The sequence below is a fragment of the Scylla paramamosain genome, chromosome 37 (assembly GCF_035594125.1).
Source record: "Scylla paramamosain isolate STU-SP2022 chromosome 37, ASM3559412v1, whole genome shotgun sequence".
Taxonomy (NCBI): Eukaryota; Metazoa; Arthropoda; class Malacostraca; order Decapoda; family Portunidae; genus Scylla; species Scylla paramamosain.
Window position 1 is genome coordinate 10,051,994 of NC_087187.1, and position 20,507 is coordinate 10,072,500.

Consider the following 20,507-nt stretch of genomic DNA (forward strand, 5'->3'; position numbering starts at 1 on the left):
TTTTTAATATAATAGTTACATAACTTACCCTAATATTACCTAAGCTAACCTACATGGCATGCCTACTACTGCTGCTGTTGAACGGTGTCGGCTAAAGACGTCTGTGCGTTGCCGTGGCTTGTAGTTTATGCGTCGTACGTCTGGCAGTAAAAATGCGGCTACGTGCGCACTCGGTAACTTGAAACTAGCTGGTCCGGTATCCATGGTAAGATGTGTTGACATGAGTGTCCCTAAGCGAAATTGTGAATTAATCAATCATGATTTCTACAAGTTTTGGAGCTTTACAGTAACCCATTACGAAACGAGTGGCATTAACGGACAGGTGATTTATAGATAAATATTACACAAGTACGAGTATAGTATGGCTATAATTAACGACAAATAAAATAATAGGCTAAATCGCACCATGCCTGCCCGGGCAAGGAGGAAGAGGAGCCAGGCTTTCATCAAATCAGCTGAATGCTAGTCAGTCACACGCACTTAGCCGCCAAGACACTGACAGTGAATACGTTTATACTTTAAAGAAGAAAAACTGCTGTGCTACACATTAACAGTAATGTGGATTGTGGTGTGTGTGGTCAGTGTTTCTGTATCACGGTCACCAGGCCGGTCCAGTTGTAGCTGTCTCCCGTTAACACATGAATTTCTCAACATGGCTATACAACGCCTCAAAATGCATATGTACATAGAACATTTTCGACTTAGAATATCCTGTACTTTCACCTCTACCTGGCAATATTTGCAGAAAATCGTGTTACATCACGTACATACCAATCCAGCAATCCCACATAACGTAGGTGGTGCAAGACAAGGCACCACACACACACACACACACACACACACACACACACACTTAGCCCCGTCGATCTCCGGTGAAAAGGAAGTCATGTGGTCCACCGTACTTCACCCCAGGACCTAAGCGCGCGCACACACACACACACACACACCAAGGCCCGACATCATACACTGACCCCTACCCCTTTATAATGAGACTTCTCTACACCTCACCTAATCCAATCCTGCGACCAGAGCAAATGCAGGGTACTTCCTATTAAGTGCCTCTAACTGGTCCATACGCTATTGGATCCAGCCAAATGCGCCCAGCCGCCCACATCCCGTCCCAGGGGTCGACGAGGCCTCGTCATTTTTCACGTCCTCAACACTGTTGCTTGCCTCCTAACACGCACAATCGCTCTTGTTTACCACAATCATTCCTTTCTCAATCAGTGCTCTCTTCCCCGCCGTGGGGAGTCACCTTGTGAGAGAGATACAAGAGAGAAGTGAGAGATGTGAGATAGGCAGAGGGATGAAGGTGACAGTTTTTGTTTTGACTTCAACTTTAGCTTTGACCTTGTCGCGGTGGTGGGGCTTGAAACGTGGTTAGTGGTGCCGCCTTCGATGGCTTTCCTGTCATTGTGGGCTCCGCGGACTAACCGCTCCCGCTTCGTCACCTGTGGACGGAAATTATCAGTGATGTTGTCTTCCTTTCCTTCCCCTTTCTCTCCGCGGCGCCATATGACCGCGATGTTACGGCGCCTTCCTTTTTTTTTTTTTTTTTCTTTAATCAATCGATCAGTGCTCTCTTCATACAGTCCATCCACTCCAGGCGTGGCTTTCATCTTAAACCTCTCACCACACACATTTGACCCCATTATTCTCTTTACTAGTTTACAAGTCCTCCGTTCTCTTCACATGCCCAAACCATTAACCCACACTGATCTACACGCACAGCCAACACTCAACACCAGCTCTATTTGCCTGTCCCATCGTTTTTGGTTCGTCTATTATATTGTTAAAAAAAAAATAGATCAGAGTCGTGAAAAATCAGTAAAAAAGATGCGATACGCTGTGTGTGTGTGTGTGTGTGTGTGTGTGTGTGTGTGCTGAAGGTCGTTTTTACGTCGTACACTTTCAAAGCTAAAAATAACCGACACTTTGTTCACTGCTGCACGCTTTGAATGACTCGTATGAATTCTACCATCAACGTCATGACGTGACAATATCAGCATTTCACATCATTAAATTCAAGGTGTTTTACGTAAAAATCTATTCTATGCGCCGCACAATGCCCAAGGTGGGATCATGTTAGATCACACACACTTCCATCATTACTCTAATTTTCTCAACGTATACATTTCACAACATTCGAGTTCATGCCCTTATTTTTTTTACCCGTGGAACTTCGTCTCTGTGCTTCACTTTTTCTTTAAAGAGACTCAAGTATATGTTTCAGTGATTAAAAACCAGTGCCAGGCATCCAGGCTCGTGTGGCACTATATCATGGATACATATATTCTACGAAAACAGTCGTATCCTATAAAATGTTTCAGACAGAAAAAGCAGTATCAGGCAATTATCTCCACATATCGCACCGCAGATTCTTCTTAGTCTGCGCAGCTCTGAATGTTAAGCAGTTCATCATGTTATCTCTGTTCGACTTAATGAGCTTCAGTTGAATATTGAGACATCACTACTTGAGGCAACCGTACATTGATTTCTGAAGCGATTATTAAAGAAAATAGAAGAGTCAAGTATCTGAACCATTCACAGAATGGTTCATTATGTTCTGCTCCCTGTTATTTCCTTGCTTTAATCCAACAGAGATGCCTATCATACCAGTGTAATTGGGCTTTTTTTTTTTTTTTTTTTTTTGCTATTTTCTATGCCCTTAGCTAGTGCTCTCTTACATCAAACAATACCAGAGTAAGTGTAAGCAATAATGTCATTTTTTTCTATTCTCTGCTTTCTTTCTTTCCTTCCTTCTCTCTTCCTTCTCTTCCCTTTCATCATCCCTTCACCATTACCATAATCTATCAACCTCCTTAATCTTTCTCTTCCCACCTCCACCACCAAACGAAAAACGTACCCACAATAGCCATGAATTCGTAATCTCTCTCTCTCTCTCTCTCTCTCTCTCTCTCTCTCTCTCTCTCTCTCTCTCTCTCTCTCTCTCTCTCTCTCTATCTATCTATCTATCTATCTATCTATCTCTCTCATGCTTTCTATATTTCCCACTTCTCTCTTTTCCATCATTCTCCTTTCAAGGTCATGCAGTAAGTTTTCGTCACGTTCTGTTAAGTCAGGGTAGATTAGGCTGGTTCGGTTGAGATAGGTTAGTTGGGTGAGGCGGGGCGAGGTGAGCTCAGGTGGCATTAGAATTAGTCACGTTAGGTTTGACTGTCATATTTAAGTTAAGTCAGATTAAATTAAGCTTTGTTTGGTTTGCTCAGATTAAGTTAGGCATTATTCATGGTCGTGGCCTGTCCTTCACAAGTTCACAAGTCCTTGACTTAAGCTGTAAGACCAACCATCACATTTCACCCAACGAGATCCGACTGCCGACACCGCTACTAGACTGACCGACAGACCAGCTTAATGGGATGTTTTCGGAACTAAACCGCTAGATGTCGTTGCTGCTCATCTAACTGTAGGAAAGAGAGCTAAAATATTGTTGTAGTAAATCCCAGGTGCGTAAAGCTGCATACAACATTGATCATCATGATACTATTGAAATGATGTATCGACTTTTCAATATCTGGTATGGATAATATTGAGAGAATGTGGTCAAATTAATTATTTTTTTGTGTGATTATCGAGTAAACTGCTAGCATTATCTTAAATAAAGCATATTACAAGTTTAAAAACTACTGATTTGTACAATGACAAAAATAAAAAATCAAACTGTACTATATAGTATGACAACCTACTCAGTAACATCGTGATATATGGCTCTAGTTTTTTTTTTTTTTTTTTTTTTTTGTGGGGATTTTAGCATCCCTCTCACGAAGCGAGCGACAAGGCAAAGTAATCGAGAACCAAAACAAACGTTTATCTCTCATGCGATCCTGCTGCTGCTATAGTGTCCAGCTACCGTAATCCATTGCTTAGGGCGTAGTGGAGATGGGCACCGCAGCAACATTCAACTTCTTGTCCAACAACGTGTTTCTTAAGTTCAACCAGCGCGGCCGAGTCAGGTGTTTGTTTTGGTTAGAGATACAGCATTACTATCGCCAGGACACTCAAGTTGCCATTTTTTTTATTAAAATTGCCGTTTTCATAAACTAGGAAGGAGATCTATGTAATTTGGACTTTTGACTGTCAGACATGTTGCCTTTATGTTTACTGTCGTCTAGATTAAGACGTTTCCAATCAAGAGTGTATTCATTTGGAAATCTTAAGATGACCAAATAAATCTAAATGCCGATTCACTAGAAAATCAACTTATATATATTTGTTCATGAAAAGAGTTTGATTTTACTTGTGTTACTACTTAGAAGGGATTACGTAGAAAAATATACTATATAAGCCCATTGCATCTTCATGTAAATAAAATAACACTGTAGGTATATCTGATATTGCTTGTATGTGAGAGAAGAGTTTGTGTCTGTGCTGCCACCTGGTGACAACCACTAGTTCTGAAAACATCCAATTATGTATGGGCACCAAGTAAACGCTTGTCGTTAGTAAACCGTTTCTTCATCAAGCTCTTTCCTCGGTGGGCGTTTTTGAACGGAGAAAAGGAGGAGGGGGAGGAAAAGGATGAGCACCTTGACATCATATCATATGAAAAAAACTATAAAGCTGCTGATAATAATGCAAACCAAATATACAAAATAAACTATCTACAAAATAACACACACACACACACACACACACACACACACACACACACACACACACACACACCAATATACCATTGAATTCTATCTTGTTTCAACAGGATCTCCCTCACGCCTCAAGAAAAAAATGCTAGCTGGCGTGAGCAGGTGCACGGCCGTGAGCGGGCGTACTCACGGCCTTGTGGCGGCGGTGGCTTGGCAGCAGTTTGGACAGCGCGCGTCCAGCAATGACGTGAACACCTTCAGAGATACCGTCACGATGCGGTTGCCGAACGGAGTAAAGGTGTGTGTGTGTGTGTGTGAGAGAGAGAGAGAGAGAGAGAGATAAACAAGTACGCCTTCAGCAAGCTCGAGCCCACATCAGTGATAGAAATACACTTGATTTGCCTTTGTGCCAGTATAATTGTGACACATTTTTCTTGAAACTTTCATGTAACGCATGCTTTTCATTTGTGCTTCAAGACCTATGCCTAACGCATTTCATCGTAGGAACCCAATGAAGGTGTGGTCAAGCCATGAATCGTGCTAGTGTCCCGTGTTTTCCCACGCCCTTCTCATAACCACTCATCATACTGTAACGACCGTCAGTTGGCGGATGCCCTTATTCTGGCCACATGAGCGTCCCTCCACTCCACCTTCATCATTGTACCTTTAAGAATATGTTGGTTTGTTGTCCAAGACAATCTCTCAGTTAGCCACCGTAATAAGTGGCTAAGAACTGAATCCCTAAAACCATGAAAATGAGGGACAATCGTTACCTTGCAGCAATGAAAACTTAACACCCCTTAATACTTTATCTCGTTTGTTAAGTTCGTCAAGCCCTTACTTTCCCAACAGCAAAGTCCAGGACTGTTCAGCCCCGAGGAGGTGGAGGGACGAGTGAATCGCCTGCGTCATCACATGGAGCAAGAGGGTCTGGCCGCCTGCCTTTTCACCTCCATCCACAACGTCAACTATTACACAGGTGCGTGAACCACAACGTAGGCTACGAGTTAAGCCGAGTGGAGACTTCAATGCACGGATGCCATATATATACCTGACACTATTATTTTATTTATTTTTGGTAAGCCCCATTTTCTTAATTTCTTGATGAAATTATTTTTCTTTGGTAGATACTGATGCGCTCTCCATTAGTCTGACAACTGTTTATTGGCATTTTTTGTCTCTTCTTACAAGATGGAAGGAAACTTCTCGTGAAAAAAGTCCAAACACTTCCCTTGCCGACTTACAGTCCCCGAACTGCCATGTAATAAGTCTCCAAAGCGTTTCGTAACAATTGCCTAACAGTCTTCTAACTGCAAACTATTTAGAGACTTCCAAATTAAACCTAATGTCACGACTAACCTCCCCTGACTCACAGGTCCCAAGAATTCCAAGCTGCTAAGGATGCGATTTACCAATATAATCAGTATTTACGTTTTAAGACCGCCTGATCTCACAACCTTTAACAAGTAGTTTACGGCTGTCCTTGTGCCACTTACAGGAGGGTTCACCTACTGCGCCTTCGGACGACCTTTCGGTCTGCTGGTAACACCTGAAAAGCACGTAACCATATCACCACTGATTGACGGCGGGCAGCCCTGGCGACGCTCTCCACAGGTACATAAGACTTGTAGCATATCCATGTGTGATGTAAAATCACTAAGGTATAGTTTCAGAATGTAGTAATGCAAGCAATTCCTTAATATTTATATGATATGGTGACAACATAATTATTCCTATCAGTGAGTCTGATATTCTCACAAAGTGATGCACACGTACTCACAATCTAAGGCACCAACACGAAGTTGGTTGGATGAAGTAGAAGCTAAGAAAATTGCGTGTGGATAGGAAACAATATCTTCATAATTTGGGATCTGTGACAAAAATTTATTGACTAATTTTATCAATATTCATTAGCTAAAGGAAAAATTTAACATTCGGTTTTCTCAAGCATTATGATGAAAAATAATACCCTTATCATCACGTGTCTGTAATGAAGACTCGGTTCAGGTCAGTTATGAACACAAACCCTTTCTTATTTTAGTGATCTGACTACATTCGTGGTCTAAGATCTAATTTTCAATCTGTAGAACACCACCTCTCCTCTTCTAAACCTCATCTTTTTTTCCTCACTGAAATTCAGGTGACTGAAGCAACTGACAATAGCCCCTTTTCTGTTCCTTCCTACTTTCTCTATTCTCATTTTCGATCCAAAGCTGGATGTTGCGTTTATGTGCACAACAATTTAACCTGCTTTCTTGCCCACGCTCTTGAATCTTCCGAGTTTTCCACCATCTGGCTACGACTACAGAATCACTCTCAAACTAAATTTATCTGTGCTGTATATCTCTCACCTAACTCCTCTGACTATAAGAAATTCTTTGACTACTTAACTTCCAAAGTGGAGCACATTCTGACTCCCTTCCCTTTTGCAGAGATCTCCATTCTTGGAGACTTCAATGTTCACCACCAGCTTTGGCTTTCCTCTCCCTTCACTGACCATCCAGGTGAACTATCCTTCAACTTTGCTATCCTCCATGACCTAGAGCAATTGGTGCAGCACCCTACTCATATTCCTGACCGTCTTGGAGATACGCCCAACATTCTTGACCTTTTCCTGACCTCTAATCCTTCTGCTTATGCTGTCACCATCTCTTCTAAGTTTGGCTCCACCGACCACAATCTCATATCTGTATCTTGTCCTATCGCTCAAATCCCTCCTCAAGATCCTCCTAAGCGAAGGTGCCTCTGGCATTTTGCCTCTGCTAGATGGGGGCACCTGAGGAGGTATTTTGCTGGTTTTCCTTGGAATGACTACTGCTTCCATGTCAAACCCGTCTTTGTGTGCTGAGCGCATAAAAGAGGTGATAATGTCTGGCACTGAGACGTACATTCCTCACTCTCTCTCGACCTAAACCTTCCAAACCTTGATTTAACACAGATTGTTCTCGTGCTATACATGATAGAGAGGTGGCCCACAAAAGGTACTTAAGCCTTCCATCACCAGAATCTCATGCACCTTATATTTCTACACAGAATCATGTCAAGTCTGTTCTCCAACTAGCCAAAAACTCCTTCATTAACAGAAAGTGTCAAAATCTTTCAAGATCTAACTCCCCTCGTGACTTCTAGCATCTAGCCAAAAATATCTCCAATAACTTTGCTTCTTCTTCTTTCCATCCTTTATTTCAACCAGATGACACCACTGCCATCACATCTATTTCCAAAGCTGAACACTTCGCTCAAATCTTTGCTAAAAACTCTATCTTGGACGATTCTGGGCATGTTCCTTCCTCTCCTCCACCATCTGACTACTTCATGCTACCTATTAAAATTCTTCGCAATGATGTTTTCCATGCCCTCGCTGGCCTAAACCCTCGGAAAGCTTATGGACCAGAAGGGGTCCCTCCTGTTGTTCTCCGAAACTGTGCCTCCATGCTAGCACCTTGCCTAGTCGAACTCTTTCAGCTCTGTCTGTCAACATCTACGTTTCATCCTTGCTGGAAGTTTACCCACAATCAGCCTGTTCCTAAAAAGGGTGACCATTTTAATCCCTCAAACTACCGTCCTATTGCTTTAATTTCCTGCCAATCTAAAGTTTTTGAATCTATCCTCAACAGGGAGATTCTTAAACATCTATCATTTCACAATCTTCTATCTGATCGCCAATATGGGTTCCATCAAGCCCACTCTACTGATGACCTTCTGGCTTTCCTTACTTAGTCTTGGTCATCCTCTTATAGAGATTTTTTTACCTTGGACGATTCTGGGCTTGTTCCTTCCTCTCCTCCACCATCTGACTACTTCATGCTACCTATTAAAATTCTTCGCAATGATGTTTTCCATGCCCTCAATGGCCTAAACCCTCGGAAGGCTTATGGACCAGACAGATCTTCTGGCTTTCCTTACTTAGTCTTGGTCATCCTCTTTTAGAGATTTTGGTGAAACTTTTGCTGTTGCCTTGGACATATCAAAAGCTTTTGATAGAGTCTGGCACAAAGCTTTGATTTCCAAACTACCCTCCTATGGCTTCTATCCTTCTCTCTGTAACTTCATCTAAAGTTTCCTTTCTGACCGTTCTATTGCTGTTGTGGCATACGGTCACTGTTCTTCTAAATCTATTAACAGTGGTGTTCCTTAGGGTTCTGTCCTGTCACCCACTCTCTTCTTATTATTCATCAATGACCTTCTAAACCAAACTTCTTGTCCTATCCACTCCTATGCAGATGATACCACCCTGCACTTTTCCACTTCTTTTCATAGATGTCCAACCGTTGAGGAAGTAAACATTTCAGGCAGGGAAGCCACAGAACGCCTGACTTCTGATCTTTCTAAAATTTCTGATTGGGGCAGAGCAAACTTGATATTGTTTAATGCCTCAAAAACTCAATTCCTCCATCTATCAACTCGACACAACCTTCCAGACAACTATCCCCTCTTCTTCAATGACACTCAACTGTCCTCCTCTTCTACACTGAACATCCTCGGTCTGTCCTTTACTTATAATCTGAACTGGAAACTTCACATCTCATCTCTAGCTAAAACAGCAACATTGCGGCGATGAGAGAGAGGCTGAAGACAGTCAGTTAGAGGAGAGGAGTTGATGAGATGAAAAGCTTTTGATTCCACCCTGTCCAGAAGAGTGGTATTAGTGGAAGCCCGCCCCCCAAGACATGTGAAGCATACTCCATACATGGAAGGATAAGGCCCTCTTACAGAGTTAGCAGCTGGGGTGGTGAGAAAAACTGGCGGAGATGTCTCAGAACGCCTAACTTCATAGAGAATGTTCAGTGTAGAAGAGGGGGACAGTTGAGTTTCACTGAAGAAGAGAGGATAGTTGTCTGGAAAGTTGTGTCGAGCTGATAGATGGAGGAATTTAGTTTTTGAGGCATTGAACAATACTAAGTTTGCTCTGCCCCAATCAGAAATTTTAGAAAGATAAGAATTCAGGCGTTCTGTGGCTTCCCTGCATGAAATGTTTGCTTCCTGAAGTGTTGGACGTCTATGAAAAGACGGAAAAGTGCAGGGTGGTATCATCAACGTAGGAGTGTACAGGACAAGAAGTTTGGTTTAGAAGGTCATTGATGAATAATAAGAAGAGAGTGGGTGACAGGACAGAACCCTGAAGAACACCACTGTTAACAGATTTAGGAGAAGAACAGTGACCATCTATCACAGCAAAAATAGAACGGTCAGAAAGTAAACTTGAGATGAAGTTACAGAGAGAAGGTTGGAAGCGGTAGGAGGGTAGTTTGGAAATCAAAGCTTTGTGCCAGACTCTATCAAAAGCTTTTGATATGTCCAAGGCAACAGCAAAAGTTTCACCAAAATCTCTAAAAGAGGATGACCAAGACTCAGTAAGGAAAGCCAGAAGATCACCAGTAGAGCGGCCTTGACGGAACCCATACTGGTGATCAGATAGAAGGTTATGAAGTGATAGATGTTTAAGAATCTTCCTGTTGAAGATAGATTCAAAAACTTTAGATAGGCAGGAAATTAAAGCAATAGGATGGTAGTTTGAGAGATTAGAACGGTCACCCTTTTCAGGAACAGGCTGAATGTAGGCAAACTTCCAGCAAGAAGGAAAGGTAGATGTTGACAGACAGCTAAAACAGTTTGACTAGGCAAGGTGCAAGCACAGAGGCACAGTTTTGGAGAACAATAGAAGGGAACACATCAGGTCCATAAGCCTTCCGAGGGTTTAGGCCAGCGAGGGCATGGAAAACATCACTGCGAAGAATTTTAATAGGTAGCATGAAGTAGTCAGAGGGTGGAGGAGAAGGAGGAACAAGCCCTGAATCGTCCTAAGTAGAGTTTTTAGCAAAGGTTTGAGCGAAGAGTTCAGCCTTAGAAATAGATGTGATAGCAGTGGTGCCATCTGGTTGAAATAAAGGAGGGAAAGAAGAAAAAGCAAAGTTATTGGAAATATTTTTGATTAGATGCAAGAAGTCACGAGGGGAGTTAGATCTTGAAAGATTTTGACACTTTCTGTTAATGAAGGAGTTTTTGCCTAGTTGGAGATCAAACTTGGCATAGTTCCGGGCAGAAATATAAAGTGCACGAGATTCTGGTGATGGAACATAACATAACACGTACGAGGCCACCGTCGTCCTGCTGTTCCTTCAGTCACTAAGCAACACATTCTTACCAACTTATGCTTCTCACGACACAAAAATACGATAAACACACCTGTACAGTTCTTCATGCCCCGCCATTATAGCGTGTTATTGTTGGCAAGGCCAGCGTGGAACGTACTACGAGCCTCTGTTAGTTGTCCTTAATCTTTCTCGCTTGACAACTGGTGCACTTCATGGATAAATCAAAGCCATTAAATTAACTAGCAACATTTTCTCCGTATCCAATGATGACAACAATTATGACTACTACACTTTAAAAAGTAAATAAAATTATACTTATTGGTAGGTAGTCCCTTAAGTTTTGATAAAGACGACTTAAACACTTTTAGCTTTACTTTTCCGGAACAACGTACTACATTAAACGTAAAATTACTTGAACTTTTCCATTTTTCACTTTCCAATTTCTTTTCCTCACACCAACTTTTCAACTTTTATTTTTCCTTTTCCAGGACAACATAATCTTCACAGACTGGAAAAGAGATAACTACTTCAGGGCTGTGGCAGAGGAGCTCGGGACAACCAAGGGCAAGGTGGGAGTGGAGGAGGACCACCTGAGCGTGGAGGGGCGGGCCAAGCTGCTGCACCACCTCCAGGGGACCACTCTCACTGATGTGGCTCAGGCCGCCATGAGAATGAGAATGATCAAGAGCAAAGAAGAAATTGCAGTTATTAAGGTTGCTTTATTCATCTTTTCCTAATTGCTGGCCCAGAGCAGCGTCAAATGACGTTACTATGCCTCAGTCTTGTTTTCCTGAAGCCAAACTGACTTCGTTAGCTTTTCGTTCTCGATAGTTTAGAAATTCTATTCTTTGATCTTGGCGCTTATACAGGTACTGGTCCTGATGGTATTTTTATTTTTTTTTTTTTTATTTATTATTAAAACTGCCATTTACCTAACTCCAAAGATATCTACCATCTTCCATAAATTGGTTAAAGCCGGTTCTTTTTAGTTCATGCTGGAGGACTGGTAACATTGTTCCTGTTCCCACATCAGGATGCCCTAGTTCTTACCTGTCTGAATTTAGGCCAATTTTCATAACTCCCATTCTATCCAAGGTTCTTGAACGTTTGTTGGCAAAGCGGCTTAATGCCTTTGCAGAAAGATGCAAACTTCTTCCTGATCATCAGTTTGGTTTTCGTAACTGCCCTGGTGCTTGTGATGCACTTTTGACTGTTTCCAATGTTGTTCAGAAAGCGTTGGACTCTGGCAGTGAAGCTCGTATTGCTGGATTTTCCTTTAGCGCAGCTTTTGATTGCGTCAGCCATGAGACTCATATCTTTAAACTTAAGCAATTTGATATTGGTGGCCCCTTTCTCAATATTTTAATTGAATTTCTGTCTAACCGTGTACAAAAGGTTGTTACTGATGGACAATGTAGTGAGAATAAGAATGTGATTTCAGGTGTTCCGCAGGCGCCATTGGCTTTTCATTTTATACACGCATGATACGTGGTTTGGTCTTAAGAACCGGCTTGTTGCATATGCTGATGATGCTACTCTTATTGCAGTTATTCATTCACTTATTCCTGTGAGATATTTTAATAGGGATTTAACAAAGATTAGAGCCTGGTGTAATTTGTGAGGCATTAAATTGAATCCTAACAAGACACAGAGTGTGATCGTCAATAGATCTCGTACTCTGGACCACCCCCTCCATCCTCAACTATTTATTGACAGTGGACCCTTCAATACTTGTGACTCTAAGATTCTTGGGATAATTTCTGATAAGCCCCCCTCATCCTCAACTATTTATTGACGGTGGACCCTTAAATACTTGCAACTCTAAGATTCTTGGGATTATTTCTGATAAGAAGTATGCTTTTGAACATCATATCCGTTCTGTTTCTTCTCCTATTGCTCAAAAAATTGGTTTGCTGAGGAAGTCCGTTAAAGTTTTTGGGGACCAGTCTATCTTGAGGAACTGTTTTAATTATTTTATTCTACCTTGCTTAAAATATTGTGCTCTACCTGGCTTTGGCAGCAGAATTTCATTTTAAGCTTACGGATAGATATCTGAGGGCTTGTAAATTTCTAATCCCTGATTTTAATGATGATGTGTGGCACCAGCGCTCTGTGAGCTCTTTGTGTATGTTTTTTTTTTTATTTATACGAAACCCTGGGCATCCCCTTCATCTAAGCTTCCAGACCTGTTCTGCCCAGTTCGAGCTACTAGAAATATTAATAACTTGAACAGCCTTTCTTTTTCATTTATAAGATTCAATACTTGTCAGTAATCATGAAGTTTTATTCCAGCTACCACAAAGTTATGGAATAAACTGCCAAGCAAGGTTGTTGAATTTTAAGGGCTTCAGAAGTTCAAAGTTGGTGTTCATTCATTTTTATTGCATAGTCATAATTAGTACCTTGCTAGTCAGGAGGAAGCAGTAGACACCTGCCGAAACGATAATTACTCCCAGTGAGGTCTAAAGCACTGTGCAGGGGGTGCTGTGAACTTATCATTAAACCCAGCTGTGACCTCACTGAACGTTTCCCTTTGTGTCTCACAACACAAGGGGGCAGTTACAGCCTGCCCTCTAAAGACAACTCTCTTCCTCCACACAAAACTACAAGCACCTAATAACACACACACCCTTCACTCAAAAATTTTAAAATCATCATGGCGACTCCTACACCAGCCTCAGAGTCCCCAACTGGGGAGGGGACCATAAATGTCCCCAGGTCGGACTGCCTTTCTGTCGACGACCCTAAGTGTCTTGACACCCCCCTCAACTTTTTCTTCATTAACTTCTGCAACATTCGCGGTCTAAGATCTAATTTTCAATCTGTAGAACACCACCTCTCCTTTTCTAAACCTCATCTTCGTTTCCTCAATGAAACTCAAGTGTCTGAGGCAACTGACAGTAGCCCCTTTTCTGTTCCCTCCTACTTTCTCTATCCTCATTTTCGATCCAAAGCTGGATGCTGCGTTTATGTGCGTAATGACTTAACCTGCTCTTGTGCCCGCGCTCTTGAATCTTCCGAGTTTTCCACCATCTGGCTACGACTACAGAGTCACTCTCATACTAAATTTATCTGTGCTGTATACCTCTCACCTAACTCCTCTGATTATAAAATTCTTTGACTTCTTAACTTCCAAAGTGGAGCACATTCTGACCCTCTTCCCTTTTACAGAGATCTCCATTCTTGGAGACTTCAATGTTCACCACCAGCTTTGGCTTTCCTATCCCTTCACTGACCATCCTGGTGAACTAGCCTACAACTTTGCTATCCTCCATGACCTAGAGCAATTGGTGCAACACCCTACTCGTATTCCTGACCGTCTTGGAGATACGCCCAACATTCTTGACCTTTTCCTGACCTCTAATCCTTCTGCTTATGCTGTCACCCTTTCTTCTCCGTTGGGCTCCTCCGATCACAATCTCATATCTGTATTTTGTCCTATCGCTCCAATCCCTCCTCAGGATCCCCCTAAGCGAAGGTGCCTTTGGCGTTTTGGCTCTGCTAGTTGGGGGGACCTGAGGAGGTATTTTGCTGATTTTCCTTGGAATGACTACTGCTTCCGTGTCAGAGACCCGTCTTTGTGTGCTGAGCGCATAATAGAGGTGATAGTGTCTGGCATGGAGGCGTACATTCCTAACTCTTTTTCTCGTCCTAAACCTTCTAAACCTTGGTTTAACACAGCTTGTTCTCGTGCTATACATGATAGAGAGGTGGCCCACAAAAGGTACTTAAGCCTTCCATCACCAGAATCTCATGCACTTTATATTTCTGCCCAGAACCATGCCAAGTCTGTTCTTCAACTAGCCAAAAACTCCTTTATTAACAGAAAATATCAAAACCTTTCAAAATCTAACTCCCCTCGAGATTTCTGGCATCTAGCCAAAAATATCTCCAATAACTTTGCTTCTTCTTCTTTCCCTCCTCTATTTCAACCAGATGGCACCACTGCTATCACATCTATTTCTAAAGCTGAACTCTTCGCTCAAACCTTTGCTAAAAACTCTACCTTGGACGATTCTGGGCTTGTTCCTCCCTCTCCTCCACCCTCTAACTACTTCATGCCACATATTAAAATTCTTCGCAATGATGTTTTCCATACCCTCGCTGGCCTAAACCCTCGGAAGCCTTATGGACCTGATGGGGTCCCTCCTATTGTTCTCAGAAACTGTGCCTCCGTGCTTGCACCTTGCCTAGTCAAACTCTTTCAGCTCTGTCTGTCAACATCTACATTTCCTTCTTGCTGGAAGTTTGCCTACATTCAACCTGTTCCTAAAAAGGGTGACCGTTCTATTCCCTCAAACTACCGTCCCATTGCTTTAATTTCCTGCCTATCTAAAGTTTTTGAATCTATCCTCAACAGGAAGATTCTTAAACATCTATCACTTCACAACCTTCTATCTGATCGCCAGTATGGGTTCCGTCAAGGCCGCTCCACTGGTGATCTTCTGGCTTTCCTTACTGAGTCTTGGTCATCCTCTTTTAGAGATTTTGGTGAAACTTTTGCTGTTGCCTTGGACATATCAAAAGCTTTTCATAGAGTCTAGCACAAAGCTTTGATTTCCAAACTACCCTCCTACGGTTTCTATCCTTCTCTCTGTAACTTCATCTCAAGTTTCCTTTCTGACCGTTCTATTGCTGCTGTGGTAGACGGTCACTGTTCTTCTCCTAAATCTATTAACAGTAGTGTTCCTCAGGGTTCTATCCTGTCACCCACTCTCTTCTTATTATTCATTAATGATCTTCTAAACCAAACTTCTTGTCCTATCCACTCCTACGCTGATGATACCATCCTGCACTTTTCCACGTCTTTTCATAGACGTCCAACCCTTCAGGAGGTAAACATATCACGCAGGGAAGCCACAGAACGCTTGACTTCTGATCTTTCTAAAATTTCTGATTGGGGGAGAGCAAACTTGGTATTGTTCAATGCCTCAAAAACTCAATTCCTCCATCTATCAACTCGACACAACCTTCCAGACAACTATCCCCTCTTCTTCAATGACACTCAACTGTCCCCCTCTTCTACACTGAACATCCTCGGTCTGTCCTTTACTTATAATCTGAACTGGAAACTTCACATCTCATCTCTAGCTAAAACAGCTTCCATGAAGTTAGGCGTTCTGAGACGTCTCCGCCAGTTTTTCTCACCCTCCCCCAGCTGCTAACTCTGTACAAAGGCCTTATCCGTCCATGTATGGGGGGGTTCCACTCATATATACTGCTCTTCTAGACAGGGTGGAATCAAAAGCTTTTTGTCTCATCAACTCCTCTCCTCTAACTGACTGTCTTCAGCCTCTCTCTCACTGCCGCAATGTTGCATATCTAGCTGTCTTCTACCGCTATTTTCATGCTAATTGCTATTCTGAACTTGCTAACTGCATGCCTCCCCTCCTCCCGCGGCCTCGCTGGACAAGACTTTCTTCTTTCTCTCACCCCTATTCTGTCCACCTCTCTAATGCAAGAGTTAACCAGTATTCTCAATCATTCATCCCTTTCTGTGGTAAACTCTGGAACTTCCTGTCTGCTTCTGTATTTCCACCTTCCTATGACTTGAATTCCTTCAAGAGGGAGGTTTCAAGACACTTATTCATCAATTTGTGACCACTGCTTTGACCCTTTTATGGGACTGGCATTTCAGTGGGCATTTTTTTTTTTTTTGTTATTAGATTTTTGTTGCCCTTGGCCAGTGTCCTTCCTACATAAAAAAAAAAAAAAAAAAAAAATCTTATTTCAGTCATATTTTTGTTTCTAATATTTTTTTATTATTTTTTTATTATTGTTTTACCTTTTTTTTCCATTTCTCTTTTCCTTTTCAATGATTTTACACTGGGCTGCTTTCCCTGCTGGTACCCTAGGGTTGATATTAATATGCTCTACCAATCGGAGTTTGTAGCCAAGCTTATAATAATAATAATAATAATAATAATAATAATAATAATAACTATTATTATTTGTAACACGATTTTTACCTTTGACAAGCAAGTGTTATTTTCCAACTCTTTTCATTGCAAAACAATAGAAAATGTCCATTATTCTTATCAAACTTTGCTTTTCTCGCTTTTTAGAATGATTTTTTTTTTTTTTTTTTTTTCCAAAACAGCTGAATTTCACCACTTTTCCAGATGCTGTCACAGAGAACTTATTTACTCAGGTCATGATGAAGTGACCACATATGTAGTAGAATGCATCTGGAGAATGATTGCACCCTCTTGATGCCATTTCACCTCTTGTGATATGTCTCCTCAGGCAGCCAAAGCAGAACTGATTGGTGGTCTGCAAGCCCCTACTTTTACATTGTCAAGCAGTACTCTAGAATATTCGTAGTCTGTCTAGAATGTGTTCCACATTGTTCTCAATCATTCTAGAATATTCTTGAAACTACTTTAGAATATTCTGAATCATTCTAGAAAATTCTTGTAGATTCTAAAAATTTTTGAAACTTCTGCACATTTCTATTGTATTCTAGAAAGTTCTAAAATATTCTGGAAATGTTTACATTGAATAGAATGTTCTAAAATGTTCTATAAACTTTTAAAAGAATCTGGTAAAACATTCTGGAAGATTTGAGATTTCTGAAATGTAAGCAAATTCTTCTAAATATGAGAAACTCCTTACTAGATCTGGTCAGTTCAAAAATAATCTTATTAAAATCAAAAATCTTTAGAGCACTTAATATTCTTTCTTTCATTGTTTTAACTTATTTGCAACATTCCATAAGCAATTAGATAACCAATTGAGATTTTGCAAAGGTCTTTACCTGACAAGGAAACCAATAGTAACCCCATACTATAATGAAATAAGGAAAAATAGAAATCCATTGTTCTAACCACAAAGACAAAATTTTAGAATCATTTTTTTTTTTTTTTTTTTTTTTTGTTTAGATGGAAATCACTAGAAAATTATGATTAGGGGCTAAGGACAAGACAAAAGTGAAATTTTGTTACATTGTGTAATAATAATAATTCGTTCAGATTTACTCATGTAATTGTTAAAACAGACAAACATTTCCCGAATTCAACATTTTAAGATAAATCAGTCATTATAATATATTATTAAATTGGTGACTAAGATAGCTACACATTCCTCTTTTATTGCTGAAAATTATGTAAATCTCACGTCCTACCTCCATATCATTTCCCCGTCAGTGCTAAACCATAACAACATAAAAATTACTCCACTTTACCTGTGCATCTTTGGTTCTGAGAAACACAAACGCCCTTTTCATATTCCATTACCTACCAGTGACCTTTAAGTGTCCCATTTTCTTCCCCACAGAACAGCACAGCCACAGCAGACGTAGGAGGGTGGGCGTGCGTTGAGGCGCTGGGCGAAGGAGTGCCGGAGTACGAAGTGGCCCTGGCTGGTACGCAGGCCATGGTGCGCCGCATTGCAGAGATCTACCCTGACAGCGACCTTATGGACTGTGAGTGTTCCTTTAAGCCATCTGAGATAAACCCAAACGACACTGATGACAAAACTAAGTAGAACTGGGAACGTGTGGATCTGTGAACTTAAAAATTAATAAATAAATAAATAAATATATATATATATATATATATATATATATATATATATATATATATATATATATATATATATATATATATATATATATATATATATATATATATATATATTATGTGCTGCATTAATAGAGAAGAAGAAAAGTGGGAGGAGAGAGAGAGAGAGAGAGAGAGAGAGAAGGAAGGCTCGCGGGAACGACTGATAGTCACCAGATGCGCAATGAATGCCTCCTGTGTTTAGTGTAGAATCCTCAGTATGTAGTCGCCCCTCTTTAATTTTCCATGTTTCCAGTTGTTCTTTCGTGTTGAGGAGTTTGTCTTGCCTATAGAGTAGTCTAATCCAGCCTAATCCAGTTTGTATACAACCTCTATAGTTTCCTCACAGCTGTTTTTTTTTTTTTTTTATTACTGTTTTGTTATAAAAAGTTAACATGAGAAAGCGAACAGGCAGAGCTAACATTAAAAAAAAAAAAAACCGCTCCCCAACAAGCCTGACCCGTTCATTTCCTGTAAAATCACAAGTTAACACAGGCTTTGTTCAATCATACCAACCTGTATCAGCATGAACTAAATGAAAGTGTCAAAAATTTTCAATATCTAACTCCCCTAGTAATTTCTGGCACCTAGCCAAAATCATCTCCAATAGCTTTGTTTCTTCATCTTTCCTTCCTTTATTTCAACCTTAAGACACCACTGCCATCTCATTTATTTCTAAAGCTGAACTCTTCACTCAAACCTTTGATAAAAACTTTATCATAGATGGTTCAGGGCTTGTTCCTCCCTCTCCTTCCCCCTCTTACTACTTCTTGCTGCCTATTAAAATCCTTTGCATTAATGTTTTCCATTCCCTTGCTGATCTTAACTCTCAGAAAGCTTATGAACCTGATGGGGCTCCCTCCCATTGTTCTCTAAAACTATACCTCTGTGTTTGCCCTTGCCAAGTCAAACTCTTCCAACTCTGTCTATCAACATCTACCTTTCCTTCTTGCTGGAAGTTTGCCTTAATTCAGCCTGTTCCTAAAAAGGGTGACCATTCTAGTCCTTCAAACTACCGTCCTATTGCTTTAATTTCCTGTCTCTCTTCAGTTTTGAATTTATCCTCAGCAGGAAAATTCTTAAACAGTTATCACTTCACAACCTTCTATCTGATTGCCAGTATGGGTTCCATCCAGGCTGCTCAACTGGTAATCCTCTGGCTTTCCCTACTGAGACTTGGTTATCCTCTTTTAGGGATTTTGGTGAAACTTTTGATGTTGGCTTAAGCATATCAAGATCTTTTAATAGAGTCTGGCACAAAGCTTTGATTTCCAAACTACCCTCCTATGGTTTCTATCCTTCTCTCTGTAACTTCATCTCAAGTTTCCTTTCTGACCATTCTATTGCTACTGTGGTAGACAGTCACTGCTCTTCTTCTAAATCTATTAACAGTGGTGTTCCTCAGGGTTCTATCCTGTCACCCACTCTCTTCCTATTATTCATTAATGAACTTCTAAACCAAATTTCTAGTCCTATCCACTCCTACACTGATGATACCACCTTGCACTTTTCCATGTCTTTTCATTGATGTCCAACCCTTCAGGAAGTAAGTAGTTCTCTCAGAGAAGCCACAGAATGCCTGAGTTCTGAGCTCTCTAAAAATTCTGATTGGGGCTGAGTAGACTTAGTATTGTTCATTGCCTCATAAACTCAATTCCTCCATCTACCAACTATCCAGACAACTATCCCCTTTCTTCAATGACATTGAACATTCTTGGTCTGTTCTTTGCTTGTGACCAGTGGGTTAACCACACTCTACTAACAAGTGAGCATCGGCTTTGGTGCTTAATATTAATAAACAGGGTAGAATCAAAAGCTTTTCATTTTATCAACTCCTCTCCTCTAACTGACTGTCTTCAGCCTCTCTCTCATTGCTGCAGTGTTGCATCTCTTGCTATCTTCTACTGTCATTTTCATGCCAACTGCTCTTCTGATGCTAACTGCATGCCTCCCCTCCTCCCGTAGCCTTGCTGTACTAGACTTTCTTCTTTCTCTCACCATTATTCTGTTCATCTCTCTAATGCAAGAGTTAACCTGTATTCTCAATCATTCATCTCTTTCTCTGGTAAACTCTGGAACTCCCTTCTTGCTTTTGTATTTCCTCCTTCTTATGACTTGAGCTCTTTCAGGAGAGAGATTTCAAGATACTTATCCCTTTATTTTAGACAACCAGCACCTCAGTGGATCTTTTTTTTTATTATATTTTTGTTGCTCTTGGCCAGAGCCCCTCATACATGAAGGAAAAACAC

The 20,507-nt window shown here is 40.9% G+C and overlaps 1 protein-coding gene across 1 annotated transcript in view; it reads left to right on the forward strand.

Moving 5' to 3' along the window:
- The window catches only part of LOC135091478 (creatinase-like), a 61,708-nt gene that overhangs the window by 25,333 nt on the left and 15,868 nt on the right, over positions 1–20,507 (forward strand). Inside the window, exons 2-6 of the mRNA XM_063989144.1 lie at positions 4,721–4,902; positions 5,457–5,583; positions 6,103–6,218; positions 11,188–11,412; positions 17,975–18,122. Coding sequence (XP_063845214.1) covers positions 4,747–4,902; positions 5,457–5,583; positions 6,103–6,218; positions 11,188–11,412; positions 17,975–18,122 — 772 coding nt within the window. The 5' untranslated portion in view covers positions 4,721–4,746. The remainder of the gene's footprint in view (positions 1–4,720; positions 4,903–5,456; positions 5,584–6,102; positions 6,219–11,187; positions 11,413–17,974; positions 18,123–20,507) is intronic.